The sequence below is a fragment of the Chenopodium quinoa genome, unplaced genomic scaffold (genome assembly GCF_001683475.1).
Source record: "Chenopodium quinoa cultivar QQ74 unplaced genomic scaffold, ASM168347v1, whole genome shotgun sequence".
NCBI classification, from domain to species: domain Eukaryota; kingdom Viridiplantae; phylum Streptophyta; class Magnoliopsida; order Caryophyllales; family Amaranthaceae; genus Chenopodium; species Chenopodium quinoa.
Window position 1 is genome coordinate 4,039,806 of NW_018745454.1, and position 15,422 is coordinate 4,055,227.

Sequence of the window (15,422 nt, forward strand, 5' to 3'; positions counted from 1 at the left end):
AAATTATTTTTTACTTGAATATGGAATAGGAGTTTTATTATGATTAAAATATTTACTATTGTTTGATTATGGAATAAGAGTTATTTTAGGATTAGGAAACATTAACATTATATAGAGAGTACACCCTATAAATATGTTTTTTTTTTTTTTTTATAAGAGTAAAGATTTTTTTTTTTTTTTTTTTTTTTTTTTAATGGGTGATGCTATACGTGGTTAATGCCAATCTGTGATTAATGTAAATTTATCTATAACATTATATACACACCCTATAAGTTTTCAAAAAAAAAAAAAAAAAATTATTTTTTTTAATGGGTAATGCTATATGTGGTTAATGTCAATCCATATGATTAATGTAAATTTATCTTTAATATATTTTTTTTAGCTCCTCATGTTTATCATTTTCCTATATATTTTCCTTTTGCATATAATAATAATAAAAAAAAAAAACAGAAGAAGTATTAAAGTGTGATCACAACTTCATTCAATTTTTTTTATTTTATTTTATTTTTGACGGGAACTTCATTTAGCTCTACAGTAAATTATTGTAGACCCAAAATTTGACACTTTCAAATAATATAATCACATTCTGGATGATATAATCACTTTTTTAGATGATATAATTATCTATTTGTGATCATATTTTGAATTATATAATCTCATATTAAACCATTTAATGAGATAATATAATTATCTTTAGGATGATAAAATTTAAAAATCATGTTTTGAATGATGTAATTTACTATTTGATAGTACTTTTTATAATGATAAATTCACCTTTTGAGTTATACATTTACATAACAGTTTCAAAATGATATAATTTATTGTAGACCGGATCTATTTTATTCTTTGTATTAAACCTTACTCAGCCTCACTTGCAAGCTTCAACTCCCAAGTGATGATTGGAAACGAAGGAAGTACCTTGTATGAAACTAGTAATTCTTTCTAGCCCACATTCAAATGGTCAGATAAAAACTTGATTGTATATATTTCCTTTATCAACTTTAATGTTACAATTTTTACAAATATACACATGTTAACCACACAGACTAATCCTACAAAATTTAATATGAGCTAAATGTACAAGTTAGGGTACAAATGCTCGATCATTACAGGTTTCTCCCAGAAGTACACAATGCCAGATACAATCACTCAAATTAAGTAGAATCCTCTAAAACATGGACATGCAGCAAAGCATCCTTGAACACTTTTGAAGTTTCATGATTCGTGGTTATTCAGATTGGGGCCTTTGTGATGAACTGCACTTCGATAAAAAAAAAAAAAAAAAAAAAAAAAAAGAGTTTTCCGTGGCTCCTAGAAGGTGTTCATTATGATCCTAAGCAATATCCAGCAATAACAGGAAGGTATCATACGGCAATACCAGAAGTTGACTCAGGTATAGTTCAAGCTAGTTTTCAACATATTCACAAGAGAACATTATTGTCCAACTGGATCAGTTTTACTGAACCGTCACCTCCACATGTGAGGAAACCATCAGAAATAACTTGAATATCTGTGACACCAACCTGCCATATCAAGGATGTATTTAGTAAAAGTAGATATAGATTTCAAATTTTGATGTAGAAATTAGTTTACTCACCCTAGTAACTCCTCCAAAGCTTTGAGAACTACGCTGAAGAAATGTATGTCTCTCATGCAATCTTGGCCAATGAAAGACCAGGCTAGCTCTCTTAGCATCCCAAAGTTTAACATCTCCATCCTTGCTTCCAGTCAAGAAAAAACTAGTATTTGGAATCGTTGCAATCTTAGAAATGCTCCCTGTTGTGAAAATTCAAAACATAGCATGTCAAGCAGATACAATTTAAATTAACAGGAAATCTGAGAAACCAGACTTTACCTGAGTGAGCCTTTGGTATATACCATAACATTCCATGTCGATTCTGATCTCCGACACTTGAGGAGTGTTCAGATCGTATATCTATAGCAGCTGTATCAGATCTCTCAGCACTGTTCAAATGTCTCTGTCTTTTGGTCTTTCCTGTGGCTATATAACGGAAATCATGAAGTCCAACGTCACCACCTTTTCCACCAGTAACAATTAGGGGAGAAATAGAACCAGTTCCCACATCATTATCAAACACAGCAATGGAACTAGCACCACCTACACCAAGAGGCCAAAACGGTTGAGAGAACATAATCATATATGTGATAACAGTTTGTGATGGCTTGTCAGCTTGCAATATCTCAAAATATAAGTGAAAGCTATTGTAAGATCAATAAGTAGATTCGTGATTCAATAACTACTTTTAGCAACATTTCTACTGTTTGTTACTCCCTGGAATAGCAATATAACATCCTAAAGCTGATAGCAACTTGGGCAAGATATAAATAGCTAAGAATGTTTTCTCTTCTGAAATTAGTACCTTCATGGCACATCACAGAAGCTCGGGAGCTCGATGGGGGAGCTAGTGTATCCCATATAACCACATTAACACCATTTGAACTGTAACCAGAAGCAGCAATAACTGATCCACTGGTTGCCACGTAGCAGACATCCCTGTCAAATCAAATAGCAACCATGTAACTATTCACCCCAAAAAAAAAAAAAAAAAAAAAAAAAAAAAAAAAAAAAAAAAACATATAAGCTTAATCAATGCAGAAAGGGACAGAAGCTTAACATATTTTGTACATCAAAAGCCTCCACTTAAAGCATAAAAGATATTGGAGGGAAATCAATATGCAGCTGCCCCCCCCCCCCCAGCATGACATAAAACTCGAAAACAAAAAAACTTCATCCATTATACAATATAAATGATACAAGTGCCCAATAAATGCAATCAATTACACGCCCAATTTCTTTCCAAAGTCCATCCACTTTTGGAAGCCAGAAAAGCCAGTATATTTTGTTTTACCATGTTAGTGAGAGTTTCTATCAAACGTGAGCAGATAAAGTGTCTTTATGTTTCATATGGTCTTCCAGAAACGGCCATAAGGATGTGTACTTCACGCCCCAGCTCATCAAAGGTACATATTTTGCAGTTCTAAGTTCGATGCAAAGCACAGCAATGGTGAAAAAGAAGCAATAACAGTCACATGCATATTTTAAGTCTAAACACTAGCCTGCATAGCACAATATCATAATGTACAATGTGGGAAACAACTCATGAGAAAGCATGTTTGTTCCTTCTCCTTTAAGAATAATACTTACGACACATGACCATTAAAGCAGAGAGATGACTCAGTTGGCCTGACATTGCTCCTCCCCCCACCTCCAATTGCCAGGCGGACACAGTTCCATCTGATGCACTGCTAGCAAATCTGTGGCCACAGTGATCAAACTGTAAACTAGTAACAGACGGAAGAGCATATGGAGGAGGTATATTAGCTGCAGCTATTATTCCATAAGTTGCAGCAGCTTTCTCTTCACCAAACTGCAGTCATTATATATAAATTCAGCAATATGAGGACGTGTATACAAGCAAGCAAACAAGAATGAAAAAATAAAGTTACCCTAGCTAATGACAACAATGTAAATATTATATATTTCTTTACTATTCTATATATTATTACTAAATTCAAAGAAGAATATTAGGTCAATTTCAATAAGAGCTAAGATGTCTGAAAATTTGATAGAGATGTAACCATATAAAATTGTTTAAATTTAGGAAAGTGTGTTTTTGTCATGAATTTTAATTTTATACACTTTTCAAGAGTGTATTTCATGCTTATATGTAGCCCTAAAGGCTATGTATAGCATTACCCTAAAAATAAATGTCATACGAGAAGCAATGAAGATACAGTTACCCTCACAACAATGTGTCATCAAGACCAAATTTTATGACTTATATACAAACAATTTTACTGGTCACATAGAAGATATGTTAAGATATCAGAAAAAAAAATCACATTGACTGACTCATAATTAATTTCTTGCACTCCTTAATTAATACCAATTTAGAAAGTGTATGCTTATATGCAGCCCCATGAGAGAATATGCATAAGAGATTAACATTAACAGCTTGTTAAGAAGTGAACTATTATACTGGGATATTCTGAAATGCAAACTAAAATTAACTTCTATCTGATGTATTAAGTTTTGAGACAAGGGTTCCTACTACTAGAAATTTAACCACAGTTTGTAGCCTCTTTAACACATTTAAAGCAAAAATATGCAATATTGCAATTGAAAGATCTTTATGTAGTCATATACCTCCCATAGGTAAATGTGAGTGTTGCTAGAACCAACTAGAAAGAAAGGCCTGGAAGGATGAGCAGCTAAAGCACTTCCATTTACATTATTCAATGTAGCTGGTGGATCAACACAATGGTCAAATTCCTCTTGAATTCCCCATCCCATGCCAGTGGCACCAATACCAGCATAACCTGGGATCCCAAATGCACCACCACCAGTTAAATCATTTCCAAGTCTTGCTTGAGAACCAAAACCATTGGTAGCTACACCTAATCCAAGAGGTGAACCACTATCACTTCCAGGACCAGCACCAGGAGAGACGCATGTAGGAACTGGAGTAGAATCGGTACCAGCCCAACCATTCTGTGGCCAATCAGCTTGTGCCCAGATATAGTCTGATGGATCTCTAAAAGGCAATACATCACCCCAACTAAAGAAACATATTCCCTGTACAATGTAAGATTGAATTATTAGGTCATAGAGGCATATTTATGGTAATATTGATAAATTTGGTCAGGACAGGATTAAAGACACAAGCTTCTTCACAACGCAAAAGATATGGGAACAACTCTCATTAATACAGTTGCCTTTTGATTAATTCTTCCTTACTTCATAACTGAACAAGCATAAACAAGTTCCACATTGTTATACCAACATAAACAAGATCACCAGCATGAATAACATGATGGCAACCTCATCAGATTAGTTGGGTTGTGAGAGGCGAATAGTGACCCAGACAGCAAGCAAATACTCACAACTTGGCCAACCAAACAGGGATTTTTTTTTTTTTTTTTTTTTTTTTCCATTCACATAAAGCCCAAGATATTAATTATAAAACAAAATAAAATAAAAACAACTGAAGATCTTAAGCCAAGCACTCATTATTCTCAGTAGTACCTTACAAACTATAAGTGAGTTTATATTTCACACTACTTTCTACGCTACACAAAACAAGAAGTTTCTTATGCACAACAATGTACCTTTTTGTTTCTGGCAAGTGCAGCCTGCTGTTGTTCTATGGAACTAATACAAAACGCCTGTCCAATAAAGATAGTCATTAAATTCAACATAATGTTGTAAGGCAATAGTTCTGAAAATGATGATTACTACAAATATGTCCAGAGATAAAACTAACCTCCAATAGTTCTCCATTTCGCCTGTAAATTTCTTTAGGACTGTTGAAAGGAACCACCTTTTTGGTGACAGCTTCCCCCTTTCTATCAGAATCCAGAACGTCATTACTCTGTTCAGAACCTGCAGAAGGGCTTTTACTTCTATTACCACGAGGACTGCTATCAAATATACCTTCTTGCTTATAACTTTCCAGTTTTTCATGCTCTCCGAGAACACCCATATGCAAATGATTCCACCCTTTACCAGGCTTCCAGTGAATGAGCTCTGACAACTTAACTGGTAATTGAGCAAGCATTTCAGAGACAGTTTTAGGACAATTGCAGATTGTTAGTAACTTAGAGCTTGAACATAAATTATCTTTATCAGAAGTTTCTGAGAAACCAGAACTTCCATCCTGATGCTCACGAAGCACATTAGAAGTAGATTGGTTTGATTCCTCCAACCATGTTAGGATAGGTAGAGAGGTCCCACTCTGTACTTTCTGCTGAAGAAAAATGGCAAGCTGCCTTGCAGTATGCGGTGGTATATGAGTGAAGGTATTTCCCATCGTTTCAATAAATATCATTAAGACCTGTCTAACTTGTTTCAGAGAACAATTACTATCAGGGTGGAGAGATAAACTAGAATCCAGGACAGATGTCTTAGGTGCATCATCATAAGATAGTTTACTAAATAAAAAATTCAGCTGGCATTCAATAAACTTAGATAAATGTTGCCACAAACACGACTTAAGAATAATCCATATCTCATCTTCAGGAATTATAAACAACGTATTCCCTCCATTCTCCTGCTGCAATCCTTGAGTGCCCAGTGAACCATTAAGGCCTGACGGTTCGAGGCTGAGTGCCTCAACCACCTGTCCAAGTATAGTCCTCAAACTTACAATGTCAATTTCTTCATATATTCCATCAGTGCATGACACCAAAACAGGTCGCAACATTGCATCAAGAGCTTTCAGGTTACGTTGAAGCATTGCTGAAGTGAAATATATACAATACTTGCATAAATCAAGAGCAATAATGCACTGACCAGCAAAGTTTCCAGAACTACCACTACAATGCTTCATTAAAGCAGCTTCTAGGTTGGAGATTGATAATATAAAACCCTGCATGTAGAATTCCAATAATTGGAAGAAGCAATATGGTTTGACATCAGACAAATTCTGCTCAGATGAAGACAAGACCCTGGAACTAGCTATGCTACAAGCATTAATAAATCTTGGAAGCGAATAAGACAAACGTTCAGTCACATCTACAAAATGTTTGATCAGCCAGGATGAAGTACAGTCATTATGGTTTGTTGGAGGCAAATGAACGTGAGAAGCAAAACCTTTACAGCCGTAGAGCAACAGCTTATCACTGTCTAAAGAAACAAAAATCTGCATCAAGATTTAGAAAGCTTAGCATGTTTAAAAACCAAACTAAACAGGGACAATCAAATGATTGAATACTAACTTACCTTATCAAGCAATACATCCCGGGCCACAGAAAATTTCTGCTCCAGATAAGCAAATTCGGAATCCAAAAGCTGTTCAAAATTTCCAAGAAGAGCGCCATATTGACTTATCTCATGCCCCAGCGAGCTCGCATTGAAAGTACTAGAATTTGATAATACTGAACTAGTGGTAAGCCAGCATGGATGCTCCTTAAAAAGTTTGGCGGCATACTGCATGGCTAGATCTAATTTGACTTGGTAAACCAAATGACAGGCTACCTCATGTGAAAGCCACCTAAAAGAATCAGCTGGAGATGGAAGCAGTATCCTGGGAAGAATTTCAGAATCTTCACCCTTTGATCTTTTATCCGGAATTCCAAGAATGCTGGCAGATGATGATAGGCATTCCAAAGCTTCAAGCTGACCACATTATAATGCCGGTCAAATTTAACGAGAAATTGATTAATCAACAAACATTCATGTTATTATCCAAACAGTAAGCATCATTCACTTGTAAGAAGTAGCATACTGAAACTTGACGCCTCTTTGTCTAAATAACAAAGGAATTACAAGGATATGACTAAGGAAAAAATATTTGATTAGCATTTTAACAATACTAGAAAACAGTTGAACTAGACTTACCGGAAGGCCACGTTTGTTAAATCCAGAAGCAGTCATCACTATAGTCCAACGACACAAAATTGCAATGTTCTGCTCCCCAACAGCATTTTTTAGGACATTCTTGGCTGTCAACATTTGGCAGTACTGACCAATACTAGGGTCAAGAAAAGCGGCAGATCTAAATGAATTTTCAAACTCAGTGGCATAAGAATCCCCTTGCAAACCAAGAACAATTAGAAAGGACTGGAGGTAATTACCCAACACCCACTGCAAAGAAAGAACTGATAGCTTAGAAATGAACAGCATAATATCAAGAGTATTCTCAAACAAAGTATCAAAGATAGTCGTAACAAGCCACCTCAAGAATACTCGCAAGCCAGTAGTCGCCTTTCTCAATTGCAGATGGAAGTAAAATCTTTAATATTAGATGGCGCTCCGACGCTCCACCTTGTCCCTCAATGAGCCGGCAAATTACAAGAGCAAGTTGTTCATCTCCAAGAGTCTTAGCACAAACAGTGATAGCAGAAATTGTATCACCTCCAAGCAAAAAGAAAGCAATTGCTAACTCATATTGATGCCTCCCCATCAACACATAAGCATTTTTCAAAGCGGCAGCTCTATGTCTCTCTTCCTGTATGACAACCAATATAACAGATTATACATTAAGCAAGTAGGATATATAGGTTTTGATACAAACAAGCAAGATATAGGTTTCACTGCAACAGTGGTATGACACACTGGTGAAAAACAATACAATTCAGATTATGCAAGGGAAATAGTCAGTTCTTGAGTTAAGATTTAAGGAGCACCTGAAAATTGCGAGATAGAAATGCAACTAGGGGCTTGTCTTTCTCATCCTTACTGATCTTGAAGAGGCCAGTCAAGACTTGAAGTCTATTTAATGCTATGTACAGAAGGGCACACGCCTTTGGATCTTTATTTTTCAGATATCGAGATCTAGCCAGCTTTTCCATCTGCAGAAAAAACTTGTATTTAAATTTTTTTGCAAGCTGCTATGCCAAAAAATCTTAGTAGTACATATGCAGTAAGCAAATCTACAAGAAACAGCAAGCTTCAACAGGGTATAAGCATTCAGATTTCCTATATCAAGAAATCTTTTTAAAATCTATAGCCCATTTTATCTATTCTTCATGATTATATGCTTAATGTATGGTTATACATTAATTATGGCACACTGTACAGAGAAGCAGTGTCTTCTGTGAAGGGACAGCTAGAACATCCAAATATCACCCACGAGGTTTAAAATCAGGAGAAAGAAAGATGACTTAAATAAAATAGAATAACATTAAAATTGTAGCAGAATATAAATATGAATATCAATTGCCCCTGACTGACTTTTGGAACTAGCTTTAAAGCACAAGTACAAGTTCTTGACTTCTATATAGACCATGACTTCTAAGTCTATTTGAAAATACCACAGAATATTTCCTCTGAGCATACTACTGGACAATTCAGACTAATGCATAAGAATTAATGAGCATCTAATACTGTTTCTTGAAACATTAGCCAAAATGTTCTCCTGCTGCTATCTTTGTTTTCTAGGCACTCTTTAGTCTTTAGTCTTCTTCAGATGAACGAGAACTAAATAGGTGTGGAAGACTTCTAGATGGATGGTAAGTTTTTTCATGCAACCTTTAAGAAGTAAATGAATTGGAGGAAAAATAAGGTGATACCAAGCTGGCCTTTAGTTTCTCACTGCATCTAGTTACGGGAACAAGATAACTACTACTCTTGAAAGACTAAGATAAGGTGTATTAAGAAAACTTGTGAGCTTTATGCATTTAACAACTTATATTTTTGGTAAACAAGGAGTAAGCTAAATTGAACTAGATCTATTACCCAAAGAAGTAGATAATCAGAAGATGGAGCATAGCAAGAGAAACATACAGAAAATTATTGGCATTAGTACTCAAAGCAAGATCATACTAAAGCATTTTTTTTTGACAAATGACTAGCCGAAAAAGTTAATTGACACCAACGAGAACTGAGTTCAAAATCAATTTCAATATAGATGACAACTATGACAGTCTGAAGAATACAAGTAGCAACAGTAGAGCAGCTCTAGTGACCAGTGTAGATTTATTTTTTTTTTTTTTTAAAAAAATAAAAAAAAATATCTGTAATGGATCCCTAAAAGCTTCAGAGAGTTCTCATTTCAGCCCAAACTCACTAGAAACCATGACAATATCAGATGAAGGAACTAATTACATAACAACTCCAATATACCTTACTGCGCAGATCTGAAAGATTTGTAAACCAGAACCCAACACCCAACTTCCGCATATCTTCCCAAGTCGGTTCAGTTGGTAGAATAGTACTAAATAAGATTGCTTGACAATCAGAATGGAAGGCCCAAACCATCACCCTAGAATCAACAACTAATTCTTCAATTGATGGAGTCTTATGGTATCTCCGACGGTAATCCAGTTGCTGTAGCCTTATTCCGCACCAGAACCTTACATCAAACCAATGATAGGTGTCATAAACTACAAAGCATCTAATGTCGGAAAATGATAAAGGTTATAAATAAGTAAACTACAAGAATAAACACTATCAAACAGAGTGCGCTCTTCAAAGACAAAGACCATACAGCTTTTGCTTTTCCGGTGACTGCAGGGGGCGGTTGGGGGTTATTGGACTATAAAAAATAAAAAAAAAACACTTGCCTTGAGGGAAAAAATGTAATATACACACACGTACACACAAAATGCTATCAGTTTTGGTCATGTGGTGCATGTGCCCAGGTCATATACAGTTTCCCACACAAATAGACTGGATTATAATACAGCTAACATGACTCATTACCTAAGCTAATGGATTTTGTTATAGTATTTCACATTAAGTTACCCAAATAGGTGTAGGCAAGTTAAAATCCTGCAGTAGGCCCTGTTCTCTTCAACAGATGTAGATTTCAGATAAAGATATTTATGCTGATCAAAAGCTCATTGTCCAAAACTGATCCTATTAATCATTGAAATTCGTTAAAGTTGAAGAGAACAAGGCTTGGTAGTGCAAAGTTCTTTACCGTTACCTTCTTCCTGTGTCATCAAGGCTTCCATATGCTGAGGTCGATTGTGAATTACTAATTTCATTCAGAAGTTCTATAATTGCAAGCATCTGCATCTTCTGTGAACCAGTAAGATCATGATGACCATGCAATTTCTCCAGTATTTTATGAAATCCATATGACTCAGAGCTTGTGGCAGATGCAGCGGGCACACAGTTCATAGCATCACCCGCAGAAGTATCTGCAAAATGCATCAGCCCTTCATCTGAATTCCGAGAACAATTGTTTGTGTCGAAGTTATTGCTCCACTGGAGTCCTTGACTAGCTCCTACTTTTAATGACTGTCCTTCGAAATACTTTGAGAGATTAATCTGTGTAATAATGATGCTAGACTTTGGTGGAGAAACTCCTTGGCCAATGGCGGAATTAGAGGTTAAACACTCAAAAAGATGACAAACAGCTACATATGCACGTCTCCAGTTGCCTATAACATTTTAGAGCACCCATTTAATAAATTACAATAGCAGCACCAAAAAATGCTAAAATATCAAATTTCAATGTTAATCAATCAATCAATCACAGAATATTAAATCTCAATGTTAAGAGTAACAGAAATCTTTGTATCACAGAAAACACATGGTTACAAAGTGAAAATTGGAACATTGTCTTTGACTCACAACAAAAACACCGAATTATTACGATCAGATGCAGATAAAATTTACACTTCTTCAGGCATCAATACTTGCATGATTCAAACAGTCCAAGAAGATAAGTGTTGGTCCTTTCTGATGAAGCCCAGAAGAGCAAATAAGAAATTATACCGAATCCTATTGAATTCTAAAATTTCCAACAAAACAAACCCTCGTGTATACAAATATAGCACTTGATAAGATGGCTTGAAATAAAGGTTAAGGTAAAAAAATAATAATAATAATAATAAAAAATGACTGTAAATATTTGTTCTCTTGGAATATATGATTGTTGTCTTCAAGCAGAGCATATAATAGAACAGGAAAGGCCAGCAAGTGTAGTGGAGAACTCGACATCAGCAGTTCATTGTCTTTCCTAACTGGCTGGCATAAGCCTTTTCCAAAACCAAAATAACAATTTTTTCCCTATCTAACCAAATTAACAAATTTTTTTCCTATCTTTTTTTTTTTTTTTTTTTTTTTTTTCCCCTATTTCTTATAACATAGAATACCAAATATGTAATGATTAAACATACCTGAATAAATATTTGTCAAGAGTGCCTCAGGGTGGTAGAAAGGCAGAGGACCAGCTAATTTTTCAGCAACAACTGTCATCTTCAAGAAGCAATTCTTGTTCAATGGGATAATGTTTGGTTCAGTACCATCTCCAATCAGAAGGCTACGTACATCATCATGTGCCTTTGTCAAAGGAGGGCAGAAAGAATCTCTCTCACTGCTTTTTTCAAATGACAACTCTTCAAAGACTTGAATTTTACCCACAGAATAATCAGTCGAATGCTTGTTACCTTTATATAATGACCAGTGACTGAAGAGAGTAAAGTAATTCTCATGAATAACTACAAGTGTACCCCTAGGCCCTATAACAAAGTCACAGATAGTAGGCGAAGTACGCACAATGGCAATGCAAACCCAGGAGGACGATTCTGGCAGTTTTTCCAGGTCATGTGAGATCTGAACACTACAAACTCTTCGGGAATAAATGTGCAGCTCATTCTGGAAGCAGACCCCAAGAAATAATATATTTTCTATTTGAAACCAAGTGAAAGCCACAATTTTACCATTCAAGCATATCTTGTCTTCCAATTCCAGAGTCCCAGCACCTGTGAGATGCAGAGGTTCCCATATATATAACATGTTTACATTATTTCTATGACCATCTGAACATATTGTTGCAATCTTTTGACCCCAATCAGCTACAGCTATAGCAGTGACAGGGCTTTGAAGGGAACTAATTATACCTACAAGCTCAAAAGGAGTCTGACCAACTGATAAATCAGATAGGTTAATCCTCCAGAGTCTTGATCTACCATCTGAGTGTCCTGTGGCCATGTGAAATGGAAAGTTGTTAAGACAAGAATCATTTACCAACTTGTTCTGCAGATAATGCATTGATAAACTAGGAGACACCACAGAGATACTTGTAATGTCATTATGAACATCTGACAAATCTGATGAACACGGACTCACAGCCATGAAATACGTTTTGCCAGCAAAGTCAGTTTTATACATACATATGCTGCAGTCAGCATTATATCCAGTGTCAGAATTGTACAGGTGGACTCTTTCACAATGCTCATAGGAATGCAAGGTCAATTTCCAGGACTGAATTTCACAGCTCTTCATCCATACTCCCATAAGAAAGAAATTATTGAATTTGATATTCTCTTCACGAGTGGAATGTAAGGGAACTGAGACAATTTTGTCAGGCCCATCTAAGTGATCACGCACGGCGAAAGGAATAGTGCAGAGTTTATGGCATAGTATATTGTCTTCTTCAGTAACGCAAGTTTTAATGATAAGGCAGTCTATTCCCTGAGCATGTCCAATGAGAAGAATCTGGTCTTCTTCCAACCATGACGGCGCCCAATACAAGCTCATATTCTGAGATATAGTATACTGCAGGACAAGGTTTCCCACAATTTTCCATGAAGGAGTGAAGGTTGGCAGACCAGAAAGGCTATAAGAATTGTTGGAAATCGACCAGAACATAAGTAGCCCATTAGAATCCAAGGAAACAGCTAGTTCAACTTCATTTGTACAAGGATGAACAGCAACTTGTAAAATTTTACCAGTGTGACCTAGAGTATCCAAGATTCTAACAGATTGACATGACAATTTATCTGTTTCACGTACTAGAGAAGATTTCTCCTCTACCTTCTGTAATGATTGATCATATAACACTGACCAGATAAAGGAGTTACAAGGAAATAATTGAAGTAACGAGCATATGGCTGGTGGACCAAAGAATCTATTCCTCTTGATACTGACTTTGTTTAAATAAGATTCTCTGTAGCACCTTGGACCAATATTTCTACAGGAGCTTCTCATACCAGGCTCCGACACTTCCTGCTTCTTCCATAATGTCACTCGTGGAGACTGCATTGTAGCAATGTCATCAAGGCAGTGCACAGCCCAAAACGTGAGCATTTGGCCAGGACCGATCCCAATCAACCACTCACAACTGCCAACCTCGTCACTTTGGCATCTCTCACCGGTGAAATTTTTGTTAAGTCCATCTCCCCCACAAACCATGCCATCTATTTCCAGAGCCCACTCTAAGAAAATATCTTTGCCCAGAGTACCACCCAATGATTGATTAATTTCGATGGAAGTAACCACACAAAAAGATCGTCTTAGGTTTGAAGTTTCACGGTTATCTTTACTGCCCTTCCGCATTCTGCTGTCATCAATCTCACACCACAACCTGACAGTCCCATCTACACTGCTAGTTAGCAGAACATGCCTTGTTGCATATAGAAAATCTCCATTTAATTGGCGTCCTCCACAAGGTCTCCACTGAATCGCCAAAACAGGTTGAGGATGCCGTAATTCAGCAGCAACATATCCAGCTTTTCTATCATACTGGAACACACTAACACAACCACTTTCATTACAAGGCACATTAACTAATCCATCAGCATGATGATTAGTAGGATATGCACCAGTTGCTGAAAGTCCATCAAGCGACCAAGTCGCGGAAACTAGAGTTTGAGGAACCTTCATTCTGAACTTCCATGCTATCTCCCAAGACTTTATGTTTCTTTTCCATAAAACTACTTCTTTTCCTGCAGCTATTATCCCATCTCCGGAGCCCGTCCACGCCACAGCCTCAGCCTTGGCAGATTGCACCAATGTAGCAGTCTGACTCCAACAAAAAGAACCTGAATATGAGTAAATTAATTGATCCCGAACTTTAAACAAACAGCAGCATTAGTCCGCAAAATTGATGAGCACTTGAATTAGATTCTTAGCATTGTTAGCAAGTAAATTCAAAAAATATGCAAAACAATAAACTCCTGAGCTCTATCCATTAGTCCCGAACTCAATACAAACAACATTAGTCCAAACAACATTAGTCCAAAAATTTGATCGCACATAAACTGAAATTCATAGCAATTAAATTCAACAAATTGTAACATAAATAAACTCCTGAGCTCTTCCAATGTATAAGATCCATTAATCTACATCCATGGCATCAGAACTAAAATCTCATGTTCAAATGAATTATTCAGCGTTAATAAGCTCAATATAAGTTCAATTCAGATAATTCTACGAATTTCAATGAGTATCTTACAATCTAAACTCTAGAAACAACAATTCGCACAAAATTCCAGTCCTACAAAATCGAAATTTGTAAAAACTGCAAAAAATACCTGGAGAAGAATCATAATGAAACAGAAAAACATGATTATCCGCGGCGGCAGCAAGATCGCCGGAAGAAGGAATCGCCGGCGACCAAGCGACGGAGACTACGTCGGGGAAGTCGGAAGAAGGGAGAAGTTCGAATACTTGCCGGAAAACAGGGCCAATGCGAGACTGTTGCGGGGAGAGAGGGGAAGGAAAGTGAGAAATAACGAGGAGAGAGGAAGCTCCATAAGCAATCCATGAGTATCCGGCGAAGTCCGGCAACCAATCGACGGCGGAAGATCCGGATTCTGACAGGTTTGGAGAAGGTGGAATTGTTTCTGATTTGATTAGTTGCAGAGGAAGGTGGTCGGTTAGATCGGCGGCGGAAGGTTCTGCCATTGTTGTGGGTTTTGATGAGGTCGAGTTTTGATGGAATGATGTGATCTTTGAGTCGGAGGTGAAGATATTTCTAGTTCAATGGAAAATACTAAAGAGTACTTTTGACTGTTGTGAATTTGAGTTTACTGCCAAATTTTACCCCCAAATTTTTTGATTGAATATCAATAAATTCAAGGGTAATGTTATATGTAGCCCTAAGAAATATATATAAGTATTAAATACATTTTTGGAAATTATAAAATTAGAAATTTATGATAAAAACACGCGTAAATCAGTGTAATTAGTGTTTATATATATTAGGGCTTGTTTTCGTTAAAAT

At 36.3% G+C, this 15,422-nt stretch overlaps 1 protein-coding gene across 1 annotated transcript; it reads right to left on the reverse strand.

The window, feature by feature from the left end:
* Positions 1–958: 958 nt before the first annotated feature.
* Positions 959–15,309, reverse strand: LOC110714027. Its single transcript, XM_021892486.1, is given in 17 exon segments — positions 959–1,523; positions 1,598–1,776; positions 1,856–2,119; positions 2,382–2,515; positions 3,167–3,227; positions 3,230–3,389; positions 4,169–4,597; positions 5,131–5,187; positions 5,286–6,662; positions 6,743–7,138; positions 7,361–7,606; positions 7,698–7,970; positions 8,149–8,313; positions 9,587–9,815; positions 10,392–10,851; positions 11,593–14,238; positions 14,731–15,309. Coding segments are annotated over 17 exon segments (7,551 nt in total). The 5' UTR covers positions 15,104–15,309; the 3' UTR covers positions 959–1,421.
* Between the last annotated feature and the right edge of the window lie 113 nt (positions 15,310–15,422).